We start from the raw sequence: 20361 nt of genomic DNA, 5'->3' as shown, positions 1-20361 counted from the left end.
GTAGTCATCGCGTTCTCCAACATGTCCTCGATCATGATCAACAGACGGTTGTTCCTCATATATCGTGTAAAAGACAGCCTTTTGGAATATAGCACATGTACATTTCAAAGGGTTTGTGAATCGGGCACCGGCTCTGACAGCGGAGTTGTATGTCGAAAGGGTAGGTAACCTAATACTCAGTGCGAGATATACAGCTTGTCCTTTACATTCTGTGAATCTTCCATACATGGTGAAATGGAGATTAATACGCATGAACGCAATTGTTGAGCTGCATGTGGTGACAATAGCTTATATCATTTGGCGGACTCCAGATTAGGATGTTCTGTCAAATGCAGCCTGTGACAGTCACTAACTCGGCTGTCGCCCGCTCTAGACTTAGTCAGGTCAGGTTACTGGTTGTCTTTAGTTTCACTGCGAAATCGGTGTTATTTCAGTTGCTCGTATAATTTTTGACTTACGACATTTTGGTTTTTTGATTCCCATTTTGAAGGAACCTCCTAAATTACATAGCCAAAATGTACATATCAAAATGGATGACCCGCCTACCTCCCCGAAACAAAAAAACATCATATCGCACCCACACAAATTATGAACGGTCCCTTCGAAGTGATGAACATCAGTCAATTACCCTTTGGATATCAACTTCTTTGTTTTGTCAATAATAGGAGTTTTGTTTAGGAGTTTCTTCTTACTGATCTAATAGTTGACATCCAAACAATCTTTAACCAGAAACCAATTTGAAATCCAAAATTCTTTGACGCAAATACAATTACCCATGAAAAAAACATGGTCAGACAGGGACATAATGAGCAACGTGACTTGTCACCACTTATAATGACAACCACTGGTTTCAAACCCAAATATTTCAAGTGTGAGCAACTGCATTGTATTCGTCAATACTTCTGAATAATCATGGTGCAGTCATGGTCCATCTGCCTAAATCAGTTTAAGACAATTATTAATTTAAGTGGTCATGTGCAAGTTTCATGTATTTCAAATGTTTACACACTAGTACCTGATTTCCATGATGAAAGTATAACCTCTAGATAACTTTGATCTTCTTTGGGCCCTGATAATTCACACAGGTCTACATCTGCACACACGCACTGACAGGGTACTGACTAAGAAGTAACCATGGTAATAATGGCTTGAGCAATGTTAGTTGTAGCAAAACACAGCCATATTTGACAGTTGTTAAAATAATTTTACAGCTTTACTTGTGTGAAGAACTGATTGTTCAGTTTCACCTGTTAAAACATTTTGAAAATATACTGTTCCCAAAGTTACAACGAACCAGTTGCTACAGGTAATCTTCTTACCTGTAACGTGCAGCCAGTAATCCTGTATTCATGTTGTATGTTTTAACTGTCAGCAATCCAAAGCAGTAATGTCAACTGGGACATTGTTTAAGTGTTACATAATCCTAGTCATGTGACCTGAGCTGTTCTGGACCTGTTCCAAGCTGTCATTGGTCGCCCAGGTGCAAACTCGGTTATTGCCTGAAGCGCCTGTAAATCCCCAGCTGATAGTCTTTGGGGACTGAGAACTTCTTATTCTGAGGTTGGGGCCCATGATTTTGTGTGGAGATAAAGTATTTTTTTTAGCTGAAGCTGCAAAACCAACTTTATTTTTCACCGGACAACCCACTTCCTAGCTGCGCGAACCTTTTTCACTGCGCATGTGCTATGAGCGCAGCGCAGCCTAGCTGTTGAAACCACTTTCCCCCAGGTGCTGGGGGAAAATTAGTGAATCGTTTGAACTCCGATTTCACGCGGGTTTTTTTCATCGCGGGTTTTTTCAACTTTATAAGTTGAATTTGCATTTTTGATGATTTGTTTCGGTAAGTCCATACCGAAAGGTATCAGAATCTGCAAAGTTGTGTTTTACGTTGCATGTGACCTTTAAATTCAATTTCTGCCTGAGTCTTGTTATGCTGTGTATGCGATATATACACCAAACTAATGTACCATATTTGCTGTGATAAGGGGCTGAAACAAAGGGGCTCATTTAACAGCATACACATTTTAAATCTATTGTCAGAGCTTGAGTGGTAGAGAACAGACTTAGTTTAAACTTTGGTGAAACTTAAGCAAGTTTGTCATGATTTCATCTTTTCTTAATTAAAAAGAATTTAACAACCTCAGTGGTTATCGGTACTTTTACTCTTACTAGGATTCTCAAAATGTGAAATATTGGAGTGGGGGATTGTTGAACCAAATAATTTAAAAAAAGTTTTTTCATGCATTTATCTTGCTAACATTGTGTACTTCTCAGATATGATTTGTTTACCATTCAAAAGAGATATTTAAAAAAAATTAGAATATTATTTGTTTTTTGTATGTTTATGGTCCATGTCATGGTACAAAAAATTGATTATTAGATTTTTAACCTTACTCGTAAAATAGTTTATAAAATATTCATAAAAATGTCATTATTATTATTACCACAACAAGCGATATACTAAGATTTAGAAATTAGGCCTTAATCTATTTTATAAAGAAAACCTGTCATCTGGAATTTAGTTAAATACCACATCTATATGTGTTTAGATAAATCCTCACATAAGGTAACAAAACCTCATCTCAGAGACAAACTTTTTGATAAGACAATGTAATAGTTTAACATATTGCCTTATTAATCTGTTTACAGAAGTACACCTGTCATCACCTCCGATGGTAACAGTTAGGCTAGTAGTTCAATTTAGGCTCATTAAGATTTAGACCACTGTGAGCTCATCTGTTGTAATACCATAATCTTCCAAGCGTCAAGTGAGTGTACAAACAAGATTAGTGTCAGTTCAATTAGCAAGATTGAATACTCTGATCCTGTCTGTCTTATCATTTCATTTATTATTGGGTATTGTACTGTACACCCAGTAATGAGATTGTGTCTTCAACTAACTTTTATCTGTTTATTGTTTCAATGTTAAATATGGCCAGACCAATTTTATTTATTGTTTTACAGATTTTTGTCCTCAGAAAACCTAAAGGCAAGAAAGAAAATCATCATTCAAAGTAATATTCCTTCTGAATCTTAAACGTATATGGGGCAAAAAACAATCAAACAATTTTTTCTTGTAAGTTTACATTTTTGGCCAATAATAACATTAGGATTTCGTTTTTTGAGTGGGGAAAATCATTTTTTATTTTTTTTTCTTATTATTGAATAAATACGACCGGCGGATCCGTAAAACAAGAAATAAAATTGGTCTCGCCTAAATAGAAAATGAAAGTGTTAGACTCCCCAAAGAAAGTGAGCTCTAACCCTCAGCCCAGGGGCTTGTACGAACTCTCAGTGGCCACCCCTGCCATATCTAAGACTCTGTTATTCTGTGCTTGTAAATACAATTGTAAGTAGCTTCTTGTGACTTCAGACCCTTTGCTGAATATACCCCCAACAACCATCACACCAGTTAGGAGGTCAGTTTAACAATCGGAACCACACAGTACCGTATACAGTACATAATAGAACTGTCCAACTGTTGCTACTGTTTAGTCTATGATAGTACTATATCAATAGTAGGGTTGATAAGATTCACTGGAACCATACCCCTTCATAAATTCAGTTTGTTATTCGTATTAAAGATGTACATAGAATATGTATTTACATATTTGGTTACTGGAGTTGAATGTTGAGGAATATTTTTTTAGGTAGAATTTTACGAAGAATTTGTTCGTTATTTATCCATGCATTATTCAAAATGGAATACAAAATAAATAGAAGCCATGCAGTAGTGTAACCTGTGTCTTTTTACCAAGGACTGACTGACTGAGTTTGGTTTTACGCCGCTTTTAGCAATATTCCAGCAACATCATGGCGGGGGACACCAGAAATGGGCTTCACACATTGTACCCATGTGGGGATTCGAACCCTGGTTTTCGGCGTGACGAGCCAATTTTACCAAGGAACCTTATATGGAACAGTCATAAGGCTATGAGCAACATTGTCACAATGTATGAGTGGTTTGCTGTACAACAGTTATTACTAAAATGTTTCAACCTAAGCAATGGCATGATGTGTTTGTTATTCTAATTCCTTGATACTAAACATAAAGTATAAATGAAAATTATTCATAACCCAAATTTCGATATATGTATCATATCTGCCTCATATTGTATTCATTACTGCCTTTATCAAAAGGAATTTAAAAAATGCCAATAGCATGTCTATTTTATGTATGCGACAATGAATACTTTCAGTGGTTACAACTAAGTATACAGTGAAATCCGTTAATCCGGACGGTTGCGTTTCTCAGCAAATTCGTCCGGATTTCGAATCGTCCGGACTACTGAATGAGGTGAGGTAATGTCTAACAAGCGATCTCTTGTAGTATGCTTTAAATGTCCGTATTATTCCTGCATCCATCGGTGGAGTATGTGACGTGGTGTTTGGTGGCAAAAAAATGCAAGGTCAAATTTCGCAAAGTTAGCGAAGCACACTTGTGACTTGCAGCGTTGTCGAGAAGCAAAATCACTTTAAGTCCACTTCAAGTGACAACTTGTCACCGAAGTCTTTCGCTTTCAGAATCAACATCTCGTCATTAACAGCTGCATTCTTACTGGTCATGTCATTGATCCATAAAAAGAGCGCCTCCTCCATTTTCTGATGTTTGGCTTCGCTTGCTCGAGACAGGGCCGCAGAATCTTCAGGAATGGTAAGCCATTTTTCCTTGGACTGCAAGATGTCACCGATTGTAGATTTTCGCACTGAGTGTCCAAATAATTCACCAACGTGTTTACTTAGGAAATCTAAACTTGCTTTTGGATGTTCTTCCTTGTATCTTGCAATCTCTCTCTGTTCGAATGCGGTAGTCTCATTTCGTTTTCTTTTAGCAGGCTGACTCACCATGTTTGCTGACAGGTGTCAATCAAACTGTAAATGTACAGCTTCAGTCGGGAGCTTTTATGTGTAATTAAAACAACAACCCTTAACTGACATTTCTCAAAAGTTAACAAGAGTTCATCTTGTCAACTCAATGACACCGAGTGTTTATTGTTTGAGGCCAGTTAAGTAAACATCGCCGGGAGGTGTTGTTACGGTTCGTGAACACGACTTACAGCGTCCGGACTGTGAAGCAATTTACTGTTTATTTTACTGATTGGTGACAGCTACTTACCGTCCGGTTCCGGAAACCGAATTTCCGGATTATGGAGGCAAATTATATAGGCATAGATTGGTAACAAGCTGAAATCGTCTGGGAGGCGAGACATCCGGATTATCGGGGTCCGGACTAACGGGGCTTCACTGTACATAAAACATACTGATGCCTTTCTCAAACCTACCAGTGAGTTGGTTTGCGAGGGTTGACTACTTCCGATTAGAGTTATCTCCCTTTGGAGTGAGTTTCCTACAGGATTGAAAATGACCAATTCTGATATTGTCAGCAAGACTTTATTCATTTCATCTCCATGGATTAATATGATTATCAAGTTGGTTTGCTACTATCACAGTTCTATTGAAATAGTGTAGGCTAGTATTGAAATACAGTCGTTATAGTGAAAATACAGCCTCAGAAGAGTCACCCCGACTGTTGCTGAAGGGGTCGTAGTTGGCACAGGTACCGCAGATTTGTATCCCAGATACATTTTTATAAACAGAAACATACCCTAGCCAAAATCAGAATACAGAAACGTACCCAGGACGAGTCCATTCTGCATGGTGCCTTTTGTCTTGATCGGAACTGTAACACTGTTGTATAAGATGCATTTTGTTTGCGTTATATAAGAAACGCGCAAAGCAGTAACGAATATTTCACAGTTCACAACTCCAATCACAATCAGTTGAACGGGAACAACTACATACAGTTTCGGGGTGAGGTTGCGGAATATATGCGTGTCCAATGTTTAAGGCAAAGGTACATATCTGTAGTACCTGTTCCGACGACAACCCCTTCAGCCCAACTCTCTTTCATTAATCATTGTTTTTTTAAGTTCCTTTAGATGATTAAAATCCATGCAAGCATTGTCTTTTTGTTTACTTTATTAAACATGTACACAGTGTTACCAGACACTCATGATTCATGTGAATCATATCCACTGACAGTGTTAAAATCAATATAATGTTTTCGGACGTACATTTTAAAAATACTTTTTATAGGAATCTGATATTGAATTTTCATGTTGCCTAAGCATTATATTGGCTTTCAATTTTTAATGATATGGCATGTGCTGATGTAAGTTGATACTTATCCTAATCCTGTAATAATACTCAGTGATTTGTGTCTGGGTTGATTTAATAGCATCAGTGGCATGAACTGAGGTAATAAGCTGAATGGAAACACACAGTTCTTGCACAGCTGTTATTTTGTGTGGACCTGCGTAGGGCTAAAACAAAAAATGTTGTTGTTTCCGATTACCCGACCAACCCTTGAATTCTGGTACCGACCCTAGTTTTTTTAAGAGGTATGGATAAAATAAGCTTTCAGATACCATTGTTTTTGCCCGGCACCAATGAACATCGGTTATTCTGACAGAGAAAGTCAACATGATGGCCGCAAGCTTGATTGAAAAAACAATTATACATTGATAAATGTGTTATTAGTTCATACTTTACTTCTAAACAAAATGTTAAAAAAAAGAATTCCTACCTACCTACCCTAAAATTTAAAGAGGTGTAATTGGAATCACAACATTTTTTTTGTTTGGTCTTAATGGCCAATAGGACGGTCTGGTAGCCTAGTGGTTAAAGTGTTTGCTTGTCACGCCAAATGCCAGGGTTCGATGGGTACAATGTTTGAAGCCCATTTCTGGTGTCTCCTGCCGTGATATTGCAGAAATATTGCTAAAAGTGGCGTAACACTAAACTTAGGATTCCCAATCTGAATGTAACATGTTTCCAGTTCAACTTTGTTCATATTATTTAATTTGTATCTCATGGAATATCTTATCATAGGTTACATGCATTTCCAAAATGGTGGCAGAGATTTTATTTCTTTAAGTGGCATTTTTCTTAATGTTTAATTTTACATTTTAGCAATGAAAATGGGTACCCGGTAGGATATGTCATATGACTATTAACCTAGCGCCTCACAGGCAGCTTGGGTTATCCAGGAAATAATGTCCATCATGTTATATGCGCAAAGAGCATGTCCCAGCGCTAGAGTTCAGCGCTATATAAGTGGCGGCTATATTATTATTTTCTGTTGCCCAAGTGTTAGTCTGACTTTGCCCCCTTCCCCTGGTAGCTTCTGTCGGACTGTTCCCTCTATCTCATTTAGTTTGTGGTCAGCAACACCCATTCTTTGTATACCACCCCCACCACCAAAGAAAAAACAGAACCCTTGTAACACCTCTGGTACTTATCAATAAACACTAGGCATAGTCAAGCGATGAAGAATTGGTGTATATATTCTCACAGTACAACTATGTAAGGAATGTTGGAAGCAATTTGAAGATGGATCTGATACTCAAGTCCAATGAAAAATTAATTCAACAACTGTCATGACTACCTGACTCCCTGATGGGAGCATACCCTACATGAGTGTTTCTTGGTTTTGAAACTAAGCACCAGTTGCAGACATTTAATCTGGCCACCTCCGTGGAGCGTCCGACCGGAGAGAGGAAGGTCACGGGGTTGATCTCCAGTCGAGTCATACCAAAACACGTGAGTGAGTGAGTGAGTGAGTGAGTTTAGTTTTACATCGCACTTAGCAATATTTATATAGCACTGAGTTCCAGCTTGGCTGCTCAAAGGCGCGCTTTGTTTTTCCCTTGATCATTGCATGTTAATATCAGCGGCTCAGTGTATTATCAATCTCAACTCCCTGGGGAGTATACAGCTCTTGCAGCCACTAGGCGCACCGAGTTAATGTGGCTTTCCCTTCCTTACAAGGTACCAATTCACAGCTGGGTGGACTGGGATACATAGTCACAGTACTTTGTCCAAGTTTACTGCATGTTCCTGTACCCGCAACTGGGTGTTTGCACGTATTCTTGTGGCCACCATCTGGTCATTTACCAATGGATTCGTGGGTTCTTTTAAGTGCACAGTGAGTGAGTGAGTTTAGTTTTATGCCGCACTCAGTAATATTCCAGCTTTATGGCGGCAGTCTGGAAATAATCGAGTGTGGACCAGACAGTCCAGTGATCAACAGCATGAACATCGATCTACCCAATTGGGAACCGATGACATGTGTCAACCAAGTCAGCGAGCCTGACCCCCCCAATCCTGTTAAGTGTACAGGGTTGTGTACTGTACACTAGGGGTTGTAATAACACTGAAAGAGTCTGCACACAAAGTTGACTCCAAGGTTTTTAAACCCAGTCACAGGTGGGCTTAATCCTGGCACCTCAAGCTGGATTACAAACCTGGCTCCTTAGAGAGCTCCCCCACCATGCCCCCCATTAATGGGTAAAACAACAACTGGTCGGCTCAGAGTCAGTATACGTGTCTACGTGGCGCTAGCACTAGCAAACCAGCTTAAGTCTCAATTAGTACAAGTAGCCACACACACACACATGCACATTTTCATATGAGTGAAATATTCTTAAGTGCGATGTTAAACCCCATTTCAACTCACCTCACCATATAATTTCTCTTTATTGATCCTGGAACACCTGTGAAATGCATGTCAACTTTGCAAGACTATAATCGTTGTCATTATAAAGGTTTCATTACAAGGACGGGTAAATGCAATCACCATTAAGCATGATTAACTGCTTGCAAATATTACTCTCTCTCATCTTCTTAACCCACTCACTCCCCCTTCCCCCCTCCCCCCCTTTGAAGTCATTTATTATAATTTCTGATTAATTATATATAATAAATCCAGCTCATGTATGTAGTCACCATAAAAGGATAATGTTTGGCCATTTATACATTTGTTCAAGTTGCTTAAATATCACTTTGTTTGCTTGCACAAGTTTCATGGTGTGTATATACCTTATAATGACTATTCTAATTTCAAAGGCAATATCCCGTTTACATGCATGACACCAAGGTATTTGTCTAAACCTAAACTGTAAACCAGCAACAGACATTAACGACTGTGCTCATCCTTTTAAAAGTGAAAAATTATGTTATTAACTGGAGGTTCTTGTCAAGTGAGTGGTACTATTGATGATTTGCGACAAAATAATGACACACAATCCATGTTTTTGCCCATTTTGAAAATGACTCAAGGCATATTCTACCAAAACCCAGGCTGTGTCAACCTCACACCTGACATTTTCTTCATGCTGCCTGCAGGGAATGATCTTGAAACTCAGTAAAGGTCATTTCGCAATGAATTGGATTTGAGCCGCAGTAACTTAAAAAGTTGACAGATTTTGATTTCATTGAAATGTTAGACACTTTTCAGTTTCTGAAACCCAGGGATGAAATATACGGCAACAATTATTTTGTCCAGTTTGTCTGTGTTTTCCAGTGTACTTCTGCAAAATTAGACGTGAAAATCCCCCAATCCTTCTAGCTATTTCTATTATTGATTGAAAAAACATATGTATAAGAAGAACTCTAGGGCTTGGTTACTGGATGCATTCAGTGCTAAAGTTTCTTGTTGCTATGGCCAGTCACACTTCAGTTGTTTCAACGGTGAGCGGGTTCCACGCGAGGATGAAGAGTTTGTCAAGAGTCTCCTCTGCAGCATGTCCCGTGCCTAGCTACTGCTCATCTATTATTGAGACATCTTTATAGATCTCTGTCCCAGCCATGACGCGACACGTCGGCGTTCTTGTTTGGATGTATTGTTGAAAGAGCAGTGAGAGAGATCACACAGAACAACCACAGTGCTGTCAGTGTCAGCATGGGTGTAAGTGCCCTTGTGTGTGTGTAGCTGTGCAGCTGGCTGAACTTGACCGTCTGCTCCCTTCTTTCCTGGATTAGTAACACTGCTTCAGTACAGGTAGATGATGCATGTTATTGCTTAGTGCTGTTCCGTCCTATTATACGTGCCTGTTTATCAGCTTGACAGCGTCATGTTTTCTTTTGGTGGTCAGGGAACTGGAATTAAATTAGCACTTTTTTCTAGTCAGTTTTATGACAAAGGTATCCTCAGTGCTAGTTAATAATTCTGATTTTTTTTATAGGTATCTTTAAATATTATCACTCTTCCCCTGATACCGGCACCAGTCTGTTAATATGTGATTTTTGAAAATCTAAATTATCCTGAAATCTAGTTATTTAAGGTAACTATCTTGTCCAAGAATAGTTATGGACTTTTTGGATATGAATAATGGTACGCTATCTGTATCAGCTATTTGAATTTAAAAAAATAGATTACTTTTCATGAACGTGTTTGGAATTTTTTAAAAATCATTTGTTGACAAAGACACTTTTTTTTTTGTCTTGGTGGGACTGGACCCGTGAAGATCAGGGGTAGAATAGGTCTTCATCAACCCATGCTTGCCACAAAAGGCGACTATGCTAGTCTTAAGAGGCGACTAACGGGATCGGGTGGTCAGGCTCGCTGACTTGGTTGATATATGTCATTGTAAACCAAAAGTCACTGTGTTCTTTAATCTGATTGGTTGAAAAACGTGATCAAATGGTATTTGATTCCCGGAAGCACGGGAATGTTTCATTTGAAACCTCCGGCTGACGCTGTCGGTTCTAAATGAATTCCCGGGCTTCAAATACTCAATAACACCCGGAAATTGGCCAACACATGATGTTTATCTCCTAATCGGTTCCCAATTGCGAAGATCGATGCTCATGTTGTTGATCACTGGATTGTCTGGTCCAGACTCGATTATTTACAGACCGCCGCCATATAGCTGGAATATTGCTGAGTGGGGCGTAAAACTAAACTCACTCACTCACTCATTTGGTGGGACTGAGGTATCCATTACATTCTTTATTACAGGATGTTTTAGAACAAGTTGCCCGTGTTGAGAGAGTGAGTTTGGTTTAACCTTGCTTCTGGCAGTATTCATAAAGCCCATGTCTTGTGTACCCTGCCATCATATTACTGGAAAATGACTAAAAGCAGTGCAGTACCTTATTCACTGACAGTATTCACCAATATCGCATCAGGGATACGCCAGAAGTTGGTTTTAGTCACTGCACCCATATGTGAATTGAACCAGGTGCTTCATTGTAGTGAGTGAATACTTTGACCACTTAGCCACCTGCCATTATGTCGTTAACTGGTTTTTGATGCTCTAATGTATTGAAAATAATTTCCTCCCTTTTTGCATACATGGATCATATTTTTGGCTGACCCTCCACGTGTCCTTGGACATGTTTTTCTTGACCTTCCCTGAAATAATAAAATACAAAATCTCTTTTATCTTGTTGCAAAATGCCCTTGTCATGACTGTCCATACAAATTTGTATGGTATCTTATGACCAAACTCTCATAGAGAGTTTCCATTCTTCAGATATTGACTATTGTTACTGAAACCAGTAAATTTGGACGTTCATGATGCCTTTGTTCGGTAGAAAATTTCCGTTTGACTGTTATGCCAGTACTTCACATGTTCAGTATGGTTCATGGACCCATGAAGATCCGGGGTAGAATTGGTCTTCAGCAACCCATGCTTGCCACAAAAGGCGACTATGCTTGTCATAAGAGGCAGCTATCGGGATCGCGTAGTCAGACTCGCTGACTTGGTTGACACATTCATCGGTTCCCAATTACGCAGATTGATGCTCATGCTGCTTATCACTAGATTGTCTGGTCCAGACTCGATTATTTCCAGACTGCCGCCATATAGCACGACTGACTGACTGAGTTTGGTTTTACGCCGCTTTTAGCAATATTCCAGCAACATCACGGCGGGAGACACCAGAAATGGGCTTCACACATTGTACCCATGTGGGAAATCGAACCCAGGTCTTCGGCATGATGAGCGAACACTTTAACAACTAGACTACCCCACCGCCCAAAATAGACAAAGACAAAGTTAAATTTAAATATTTTAACCACTATGCTACCTCTGCTTGTCTTGAGTATCAGTGATAAGATGAAATCTTAGCAAGGATGACTTTGTATTTTACGACATTGATTTATCAGGGAATGTTTGTCCAACCTTGCGCAGAGACAGATATTTGCCCAAAAGTCTGCAGCAAGTGTCACAAAAATCCCAAAATCAGAATTTAAAAATTCCTACTTCATGTTGATATATATAACTGTTAAATATTATCATGGTTTTGTTGACATTACCGGGCGGTGGGGTAACCTAATGGTTAAAGCGTTGGCTCGTCACACCGAAGACCCGGATTCGAATCCCCACATGGGTACAATGTGTGAAGCCCATTTCTGGTGTCCCCTGCCGTGATGTTGCTGGAATATTGCTAAAAGCGGCATAAAACCAAACTCAGTCAGTCAGTCGTGTTGACATTACCTGTATTTCGGTGATAACAGGATGAATGTATAGGAAAATGCTTCAGTTTTACAGTAATACAAATACAAAATACAAATACAAAAAAATTCCTCTGATTTTTTTAAGTTTCCCCAAATCCCAATTTTGAACAAAATAGTAACATTCCGTGGATACCTGCCAGGGTAACTGTGTTAAGACTCCATGTTGTATTGCCAAAAATATATAACTATTAATATTAAATTATTTTTCTGCCACAGAATTATTTACATTTGTTTAGATTGTTAAAATTCAGTTTTAAACATTCAGTGGGTCAGTCTTATAAAAAGTTCATTTTTGTAATTAAGTTGATAAACTGCAGGTCTTGGTAATAAATTTTCATCTGTACACATGTAAGATAACTAGTTTAAGCAGATGATACAACTTCTCTAGGACTTGATTAACTTAATGTAAGACATTGACCTGGCATCTATTCTGTTTTATACTGCTGCAGAGGTAGACTTGCACAATCTCCATGGTAATAATTAATAGTTTAAATGTTTATTTCTAAAAATATAGATATCACTCTAACAGACTGGCATCCTCAGAGTCCGCTTATCTTGACCTGCCTCTTTAAGGATAGAATTACTGTACATCCATGCGCTTAGACTTCACACACCCTTGGAGCAAGGCTACTGCAGAGGTTACAACTTGTGGTGGTCTGATTAATTGAAATAATCGAAGATTGGTCACAGTGACTAAACGACCAAGCAATCGATCATGTTTTCTCATAATCGAACATAAACAATTCTGGAACTTTTTTAATTAACAATATTTTTCACAAGGTTGGTTTTGTCTCTTATTACATTTCATGAATATTACAAGCTCGTTCCAATTCATGATTGAATTTATCTTCAAGACCCATGAAATTTATGTTCCTAACATACTAGTCATCCTTTAAAGATGTTCAATTTGAAGAAAAAAACCCCAAAGAACTACCTGTTGTCTTTCTTTATGTTTTTGTGCAAACAAAAATAGCCAGGAAAATTTCATAACCACTTATTTTCGATGATTGATTGGTTGTAATGAACCAATCTCCAATTATGAGATTTTAACCTCACCACCTTACTGAATCCCATGTTACACAGTCTTACAAAGGATTTCATTTGCAGGAAATTGAAATATTTTCAATATTAGTTGCTTGGCTGTATTGATTCTGGAGTTATGTTTCCTGCTATTTGAACAAGGAAATATGAATGTCATGTAATCTTGGCTTCTTTGTACGATCTGTGCTTAAAGATTTCTTACAGATTAGTTTTGAAGTTGCTCAGGGGTGCTTATTGCAGAATGCCATGCTTAATATTGTAGATATGAAATGATAAATACTTTATATGGTAAATATATAATGATACATACTTAATATGGTAAATAAGAAATGATAAATAATGAATACATTTAATATAAAATGATAAATACCTAATATGGTAATATGAAATGATTAATACCTAATATGGTAATATGAAATGATAAATTCTTAAAATTGTGAATATGAAATGATAAATACTAATATGGTGAATATGAAAGGATAAATTATTAAAATGGTAAATATGAAATGATAAATACTAGGGCTGGTGTGATTCATTTGGTGTGTTTTAGGAATCCTTCATGAATTCAATTTTTATTCGCAATCACCAGAATAGAATATTTAGGAATTGTTAAAAATAGTATTTGTAACCTTAATTTGTTTCTTATTGATCGAACGGGGCGGTTTGGTAGCCTTTTGGTTAAGGCGTTTGCTTTGCTCGTCACGCTGAAGACCCGGGTTTGATTCCACATGGGGGCACAACACGTGAAGTCCAATTATGGTTTCCTCTACCGTGATATTGCTAAAAGCGGCGTAGAACCAAACTCACTCACTCGCTTATTGTTCAAAGTGAGAAATGCAAAATGGAATATATCGAGTCTAGGCGGGATAATGGTCAAAACTCCCATATATTTCATTTGGCAGTAATATTGTCACTGATTGTAAAAAAATTACACTGTCAAATGATCAAAACATTATATTAATGAATATGAACAATGAACCTTCAACTGGTGATATGTTATGGTGAAAAGTGTTCATGTTCAGCAACCTATAATCATGTCATGTATCACATTTGCCTCATACCCGTGAAGGTCCGGGTTAGAATATTGGCCTTCAGTAATCCATGCTTGTCGTAAGAGGCAACTAACGGGATCGGGTGGTCAGGCTCGCTGGCTTGGTTGACACGTGTCATCGGCTCCCAATTGTGCAGATCGATGCTCATGCTGTTGCTCACTGGATTGTCTGGTCCAGACTCGATTATTTCCAAACCGCCGCCATATAGCTGGAATATTGCTGAGTGCGACGTAAAACTAAACTCACTCACTCATTTGCCTCAAAGTCAATTTGTTGCAGCTTTAGTAAATATGATGGCATGTAGGGCATGTAGTTGCTTAAAATGTTGTCAAAAGACTTCATGCCTGTAGAGGAAACCTGTCCAGGTGCCACACATACCAGTAAATGTCAGTAGGTTGTCAGTACTGTTTGAACTCGCTTCAGACCAGTGCACCATCTTGTGATTTCACTGAAGAATTCAATTGTGCCAATAAATTATTCACATTGTCTATCAAAGGGCATGTTAAATGTGCTGTAACTGACATTCAAGATGAGCGGAGAGATTTTATTTGTCTTGGTGTTGGTTGAATAACTGTATATCCGTGTTGAACCCACTGAAGATCAGATGAAACATGGGCTGACCTTGACCTTCAAAACTAGGGGGCCAGACGTCCCCCAGTTACCAATTTCAAAGGACCTTACAAGAAACATGCAGGTCCTTTAATTAATGAAATGGTTCAATGCCCTGAAGTCTTAAGTTTAGTAATTATTTAATTACAGGAACCTTATATTTCTTGCCAAGGATTTGTTATGGAGAATATTATTGTGAATCCCTCGGGGACGCAGTATATATTTTTAATGCATCCATTGTGTTTGTGCGTACTGGAAGTGTATTTCTCCATCGCGTGAAATCCTGGATGAAAGTTGGACGTGCAGATTCAGGAGAGATCATACTTGGTGTATTCTGGGTATACAGATTCCATCAGCAAAATGGTGACAAGTCAGCAAATTATCATGTTTGTCAACTTGTATGTTGACTTCAATAAGAGAAGCACCATCAATAATTTAAGTTGAAGGTTGACAAGATATGGGTATCTGAAAGCATAGTCAGAGGCACTTTTGTAAGTCACGGTGAAACCCTGTTAGACTGAAGTAGTAGAATGATAGTTGTCGATGATTCCATTACTACTACTACTACTACTACTGCTGCTTCTACTACCACTACCACCACCACTACTACTTGTACTACTACTACTACTACTACTACTACTACTACTACTACTGGTTGTCATATGAGCGAAATATTCTCAAGCACGACGTTAAACCCAATTCCACCACCACTACTACTACTACTACTACTACTACTACTACTTCTACTACTACTACTACCACTATCATTACAAGTATTCTTACTACTATTCTTGCTTCTATTATTAGCATTGCTTTATGGAAGTGGAAGCAAGCTTTAAAAAGATAACTTCTATCAATCTCAAGACAAGAATATTTTCTATCCATGATGAGCAAAACTAATTTTCACACTACTTCATAGGTATATTTAAACAGCTTAAATCTTATTATCCCTATCAAAAGTTGAATAGTCTTTGTGGACATGTTGCAAGTTGTCAGTAAATGTATCTAGCTGTCTACGCCTAACAGTGAAACTAAACAGCAGCAGATTCCCATGATGCAATTGGGCACAGGAAGTATCCTATCATAGTTCACTATCATAGTTCACTATTACATCTTGTCATCAGATACAAGCCTGTTTGTTTGTTGTTTAAAGCTGCACACAGCAATATTCTACCTCTGTGATGGTGGTCTGTAAATAATCGAGTCTAGACCAGACAATCCAGTGATTGACATCCTGAGTGAGCATTGATCTTGTTCAGTACCTGCACTGAGTGCAACCTGACTTATAGGTTTCGCCCTCACCATCAAAATTTTGTTGGATACAATGACATGTGTCAACAGTCAACAAATGTGGCCTACCGTGTTCCTGTTAGTATCCAGTAACTTATAAATAGAACTGTAAAAAAACATGTATAGTTTTTATGTTGTTGTTGTTTAACACCGCACTCAGCAATATTCCAGCTATATGGCAGGGGTATAGAAATCATAGAGTCTGAACTAGACAATCCAGTGATCAACATCATAAGCATCGATCTACGCAATTTGGATACGATGACGAGTCAACCAAGTCAATGAACCTGACCACCCGATCCTGTTAGTCACCTTTTGCAGCAAGCCTGGGTTGCTGAAGACCTATTTTACAGTGTTCACGAATGGTGTTTCAAAGTAACAAGACATTGGGTCCTGTAAGTTTCAGATGTCTGTCTGACCCATTGAAAATTCACAGGACCCATAGAATAAAATTAAATAAACATTTCAGATTTAATATTTCTCATAAGTGGCATTGAAATTATTAACAAACATATGATTTATATGTCACATATAACAACTTCAGTCAAAGTCACTGTGAAATATACAGCCAGACACTGGGGCCGGCGGGATGTAGACTTCTATCAGACCGTTGGCAAATCTGCCGGATTTGTCAGAGGGTCAGATGCTGTTCGTGAACACTGATTTTAACAAACTGTTATCTTCACGGGTCTCATGAATTAGGTCGACACTAAACATCCATGGCTGTTGCGGTTCAGCAGTTATTGATTTTTAAAATGTACAGGTCTTGTGTATATAGATTTTAGATATCTGACACTATTGCCTGATAGTAATTTAAGAACACATACTGAATAGTTAATGGCATTAATAATGTCATTGTACTTCCAACTTCTAAAATGCTGTAGTACCATCTTTGATAAATATGAAATCTTGTATGAAATCTAGATGAGTACAGATGAGATAAGTCAACAACTTATTATTTATTTAATCTAGGAGTTATGAATTATTAGTTTATAAGTATCGCCTTAGAGACTTGTGCAAGGTTGAATCCACCCATGAGAGACATTAACTAACAATGCCCAAAGTAAGTGTCCTCAGTCAGGATTCGTGTGGGAATTAATCACACTGACTGACACTCTGACAGGCTGCCATTTCGTTTTTGTTCAGTACCTGCACTGAGTGCAATCTGGCTTATAGGTTTGGCCGCACCATCAAAAGTTTGTTTGCAGCACAAAATAAAATCTCTGATTCTAAAACGTAGCATAAATACATGTACTTTTTTAGCAATTTTTATAACAAGTACTCAGTATAAGATACATTCAACAGAACCAGATCCCTTGATGAGAATGATGAATGATTCGGTTTTAATTTTGCATTACTTGTATTTATAAATGTCAGTTATATGATTACTGCTACATAACTGATTAATGAATACACAAATGTTTATGCTTGTAATAAGTCTTGTTACTTCCGGGGGCGGTGGGGTAGCCTAGTGCTTAAAGCATTCACTCGTCGTGGCAAAGACACGAGTTTAATTCCCCACATGGGTACAATATGTGAAGCCCATTCCTGGTGTCCCCCGCCGTGATATTGCTGGAATATTGCCTAGAACAGCGTAAAACCTAAACTCACTTATAAACTCGTTACTTCCAGCCACTTACCCGTGGAGGTCCGGGTTAGAATGAACCTTCAGTAACCAATGCTTGTCGCAAGAGGTGACTAACGGGAGCGGGTGGTCAGGCTCGCTGGCTTGGTTGACACATGTCATCGGTTCCCAATTGCGCAGGTCCATGCTCATGCTGTTGATCACTGGATTGTCTGGTCCAGACTTGATTATTTACAGACTGCCGCCATATAGCTGGAATATTGCTGAGTACGGCGTAAAACTAAACTCACTCACTCACTCACTCAAGCCACTTACTTCCCAATTAAAACACACGATGACAGCTGTAAGATGTTGGATTTATTTTTACCTCACCAGGTGCAACCTGTTACCAATGGCAACCTGCACTAGCCATTTTGAACCGGTGCAGGTTGTAAATAGCGAAATCGCACCCGGACTGATGATGGAATGAAACAGGTCCAGTCCCTATCTTGGTAGATAAGATGGGCTCATGTTACAAAGGTGTTTCTACTGATCGATAACGTACGTTCATCTATGGCGCTCAAGTTCTATTGTAACCTAGACCTGTTTGATTGGCAGTGAAGAAGTTGGTGAGTAACAATCAACAAGATATTTTATGGATTACAACTTCTATATGATATCATGATGAGACGTTTTGGTATGGATTTGTCTTGCTTGACAATGGTATAAGAATCTATACAGAAATATCGCATCATACTATAATAAAGAAGTTGTCTTACATAAAGTATCTTGCCTTGAAGTCTTGCTTGACGACGGAAAAGAAATCTATACCAAAACATTGCATCATATAATATAGTAAAGATGTTATCATCCATAAATTATCTTTCCTTTAAGGTAACCAATACAACATGATATTACATAAGGTGGGTAGTGTGGGGCGAGGCAGCAGACATGAAATAAATGGGTTTTTTTTGCCTGAAGAGGTTATTTTATAGTATAGAATATGGTAATATGGTCTGTAGTTTATTACCCAAAGTGTTAGATCTAACCAAGTTCTTAAAAAAACGTATGTGCATTTCTCTCCATGTGTTCCAGTGTATTGTCTCTGGTGGTGGTGAAATTGGGTTTAACGTCGTGCTTGAGAATATTTCGCTCATATGACGACGTGCATGCATGTGTATGTGTATGTGCGGCTGCTTGTACTAGCCCAGACTGAAGCTGGTTTGATAGTGCTAGCCCACTGTGATACCATGCCGCAGTGAAGCATGAATACCCCACTCAGACACATTATACTAACTCCGAGCCGACCAGTCCTTGATGTACCCATTAATGCCGAGCGCCAGGCAGGGACCAACAAGTACCATATTTTAACGTCTTTTGGTATGACGCGGTCGGGGATCGAACCCGCGACCTTCCGCACACTCCGGGCGGACGCTCTAACCACTACACCACGGAGGCGGTCTGTATTGTCTCTGACTTCCTTGTTGTCCTAATCTTAATCTTACGAAGTCTTATTGTCAGAATAACGTCACACGAGGAACAACCACATAGCCGAAGATTGTTGACGTTACTCGACAGTTTCAGTTTTCTAAACAGTGTTGTTGAGTGCATTCTTCTGAAGACGAAACTCGATAGGATTAAGAAATAATGGGTGAAAAAAAATGATGACATTCGTATGTGTGCTGTACTGACTTCATGCAGCTGTTGAAGAATTTATGCTTTGGAAATACAAGAATTCTGACTCATTCTCTAAATTCAGTATGACGCACATGCTCGTAAAACAGTCTCTATGTATTGGTCAGTAGGCACACAGATGATATTGATGGTGTTATTTTAATGTTGCTGTTTCTAATCGAGAAAATGCATGACTCTGAAAAATTACCATCATCCTTCTTGTTGCAAAATAGTCACGATATGGCTGAAATATTGCCAAAAGGACTTTAAATTGTAACTCACTCACTCAATGTTGTTGCAATATTGTATAACAATGTTGTTAATGTTGCTGTGAAGATGTTATGTAAATAACGTGGGTAGATGCAGTACTTTGGAAATACTTCCAGGGGACTCAGGAAACGATAGCAATGTAAACACAAGTGAGTTTTGCGGGGGATCAACATGCGTCTGTACAAATGGTAATATATAATGATCTAAAGCATGTACAGGTTGAGGACGTTTGCAGTTACATATGAGAACTTAACATTCTGAAATAGATTAATCGTTATTACGAATAACAGCTTATGTAAGAGCCGGGTGTGATACACATTACTTTGAGTATGTACACATTGATTTCAGGCAGATCTGTCGCTTCACGTATTGTAGTCTAACTCCAGGCAATCAATTTCTACGGTGTTAGTTTCCAAAGTGTTTGTGCATCAGTGTATAGTAAATTACCATTTTAACTATTATTGGCAAAAATACTGCGAAAAAACGCTGTTTGTCATGATTTATCTATTCTTGTTAATGCCTGATAATTGATCTCTCATTCTAGACTGTATGCAGTG

General features: G+C 38.4%; 1 protein-coding gene across 2 annotated transcripts in view; it reads left to right on the top strand.

The window, feature by feature from the left end:
* Positions 1–114: 114 nt before the first annotated feature.
* LOC124257095 (F-box protein At1g78280-like) overlaps positions 115–20361 on the top strand; it is a 38583-nt gene continuing 18336 nt past the window's right edge. The window contains exons 1-2 of one of the 2 annotated variants that reach the window (XM_046691082.1): positions 115–160; positions 4525–4654. In XM_046691082.1, the coding sequence (XP_046547038.1) occupies positions 4606–4654 (49 nt within the window). In that variant the 5' untranslated portion in view covers positions 115–160; positions 4525–4605. Of the gene's footprint in view, positions 161–4524; positions 4655–9584; positions 9842–20361 lie in introns of those variants that run through there. The other variant, XM_046691083.1, reaches the window with a different exon arrangement.

This window comes from Haliotis rubra, unplaced genomic scaffold, assembly GCF_003918875.1.
Source record: "Haliotis rubra isolate DU_JTF1 unplaced genomic scaffold, ASM391887v1 Scf65, whole genome shotgun sequence".
Classification (NCBI taxonomy): domain Eukaryota; kingdom Metazoa; phylum Mollusca; class Gastropoda; order Lepetellida; family Haliotidae; genus Haliotis; species Haliotis rubra.
Note: the sequence above shows the minus strand (reverse complement) of the source record. Positions and strands in the feature narration are given on the sequence as shown.